At 36.4% G+C, this 2,500-nt stretch overlaps 1 protein-coding gene across 2 annotated transcripts in view; it reads left to right on the forward strand.

The window, feature by feature from the left end:
- Positions 1 to 2,500, forward strand: part of LOC106881530 (cilia- and flagella-associated protein 206) — a 99,270-nt gene that overhangs the window by 34,028 nt on the left and 62,742 nt on the right. For both annotated transcript variants that reach the window (XM_014931950.3, XM_052965702.2), the window contains exon 3: positions 331 to 414. In XM_014931950.3, the coding sequence (XP_014787436.1) occupies positions 331 to 414 (84 nt within the window). The remainder of the gene's footprint in view (positions 1 to 330; positions 415 to 2,500) is intronic.

Consider the following 2,500-nt stretch of genomic DNA (forward strand, 5'->3'; position numbering starts at 1 on the left):
GTTTGTGTGTCTGTGTTTGTCCCCCCAACATCGCTTGACAACCGATGCTGGTGTGTTTGCGTCCCTGTAACTTCGCAGTTCACCAAAAGCGACCAATAGAATAAGTACTAGGCTTCCAAAGAATAAGTCCTGGGGTCGATTTTCTCGACAAAAGGCGGTGCTCCAGCATGGCCACAGTCAAATGACTGAAACAAGTAAAAAAGAGTAAAAGAGTATGCAAATAAAAATAGATGATAATGATAATGGTGGTGGTGGATGTGATGATGATGATGATGATGATGACGATAATGTTGACAATCATGTTGAAAGTGATGTGATCTTTAATTACAGGTGAAAGCTGTTGTTCTCAACCCAAAGCATGGTTTCAATGTTGATCGGAATCTCACTAAAGAGGACATAAACACATTAATCAAGGTAAGTTATTTTTAAACTATAATTAACTAATAACTAGTTGGAGACATGTGATTGAGCTTGGATAGAGTAAGTAGGTAAGTAAGTAACAAAATATTTCAGAGGAACAGAGGCCATTGAAGTAGGGACAGAGATAGAGAGAGGAAGCAATGAGTTTATGAGCTTGAGGTTGTAGTATGTTGCTCAGTAAATTTTTACCAATCAGCTGGCATGCCTCTGTGTGTAGTAGTAGCATCAGCAGCAGTAACAGCAGCAGGAGTAGCAGCAGCTCCATCCCAGTTATGTGAGCAGTACTCAGTAATGAGATACCAACAGCCAAATTTCCAGCTGTTTTCCTATTTAATTGGCATCCTATCTGATTGGCCCAATGCAAATCTTCTGTGCCGTGCCACTGTTACTTTTGTTATACATTGTCTAGTGAGATACAATTAAGGATTTCCTTTACAAGTAGTGAATCAACGACAATGTTTAGTTTGATGCGGACCCATCCTTCTCCAAGCTATAATGATAGTAGGATCTGGACCCTGTTATTTACAAGCCAATGAAACACTTGTTGATTATATGATTATAACAATTCTTCAAAATTATGGGTACTTCTCCATGGTACATATTTGTAGTGGAATTTAAGTGCTTTGTCAGGGACAAAACATTGTGTCTCTTGGCTGTTCAACAACTTATCAACTTAACCACCTGCACATATGCAACATATATATATATATATATATATATATATATATATATATATATATATATATATGTACATATACTTACACATACATACAAACACGTGTGTGTATGTATGTATGAGTGTGTGTGTGCATATGTATGTATGTATGTATGTATGTGTGTATGTATTGTATGTATGTATTGTATGTATATACATCCTTGTTCTTCAGGAAATTGAAGATGACAACTATATCTACTTAAAAATAAAATGAAATAAGCAATGCATCTCATTTTTCAAGTCCGGTTGTTTCATTACACATACTCACACACACACACACACACACACACACATGATTTTTACTTAAATATTTTAGTAAACAGAAGAATTCTTTTCAAAATTTTTGTGTTTAGCCCATTAAAACGGATTTTAAACTATATTTAGCAGAAGAAAAACATCCTATATAAAATTATATACATACATATATATATATATATATATATATATATATAAAACCATAGAGGATTGTCAATTTGTACAATCTGAATTGAGTTGGTATCAGTCCCACCCACTCCTCAGCACTGGTGGAGGTGCATGGTTTAGTGGTTAGTGTGTTGGACTCATGATCGTAAAACAGGTTTTGACTCTTGAACTGGGCGATATATTGTGTTCTTGAGCAAAACACTTCATTTTACATTGCTCCAGTCCACTCAGCTGACAAAAATGAGTAATCCTGTAACTGGATGGCATCCTGTCCAGGTGGGTAATATATATGCCATGGAAACTGGGAGACCGGCCCTTATGAGGCTATATGACTTGGGAAGGAGCTTTACTTTATCCCTCAGCACTACCTTTGTGAAGTGGGGTTCAAGCACATGTGCACATAGTGCTGCTCATGTATGAGCATGCTCATAGGAGAACTATGAGCTTGTATCTATACACACAATTATCCATATGTATGTATGTTATCTATCTCTTTATATGTCTATATATAGATGTCGCTATATAATATTACAACCTGTGAATTGTTTTATGAATGTGTAGTTATATAGGGACATGTAATGCATATACATAGCCTGTGGGCCCCACATGCATGTTTCTACTTGTAATGCATTGTTCATGTACACACTTGTGTGTACACATGTATGTTTATGTATATATATCTATACTGTGATACCGGTGGTTATTTAGAAGTATATAGTATCATGGTGCATGCAGTTACTTCTGTATTGTCTTCCTTCATCAATCTTACCTGTTTCTTCCCCACTACTATAGCAGTTGCTCACTCACCATGGCTTTACAGGACTGAAAGAAATGAAAATTGTTATTGTATTTCATGCACATGAACCTGCTTACACTAAGCCGAAAGGCCTGCTGCCCCCAGGCAAGCAGCTGTAAAGATCTTCTTTCCAGATGCTGAAAACA

This window comes from Octopus bimaculoides, chromosome 2 (genome assembly GCF_046866305.1).
Source record: "Octopus bimaculoides isolate indiv1 chromosome 2, ASM4686630v1, whole genome shotgun sequence".
Lineage (NCBI taxonomy): Eukaryota > Metazoa > Mollusca > Cephalopoda > Octopoda > Octopodidae > Octopus > Octopus bimaculoides.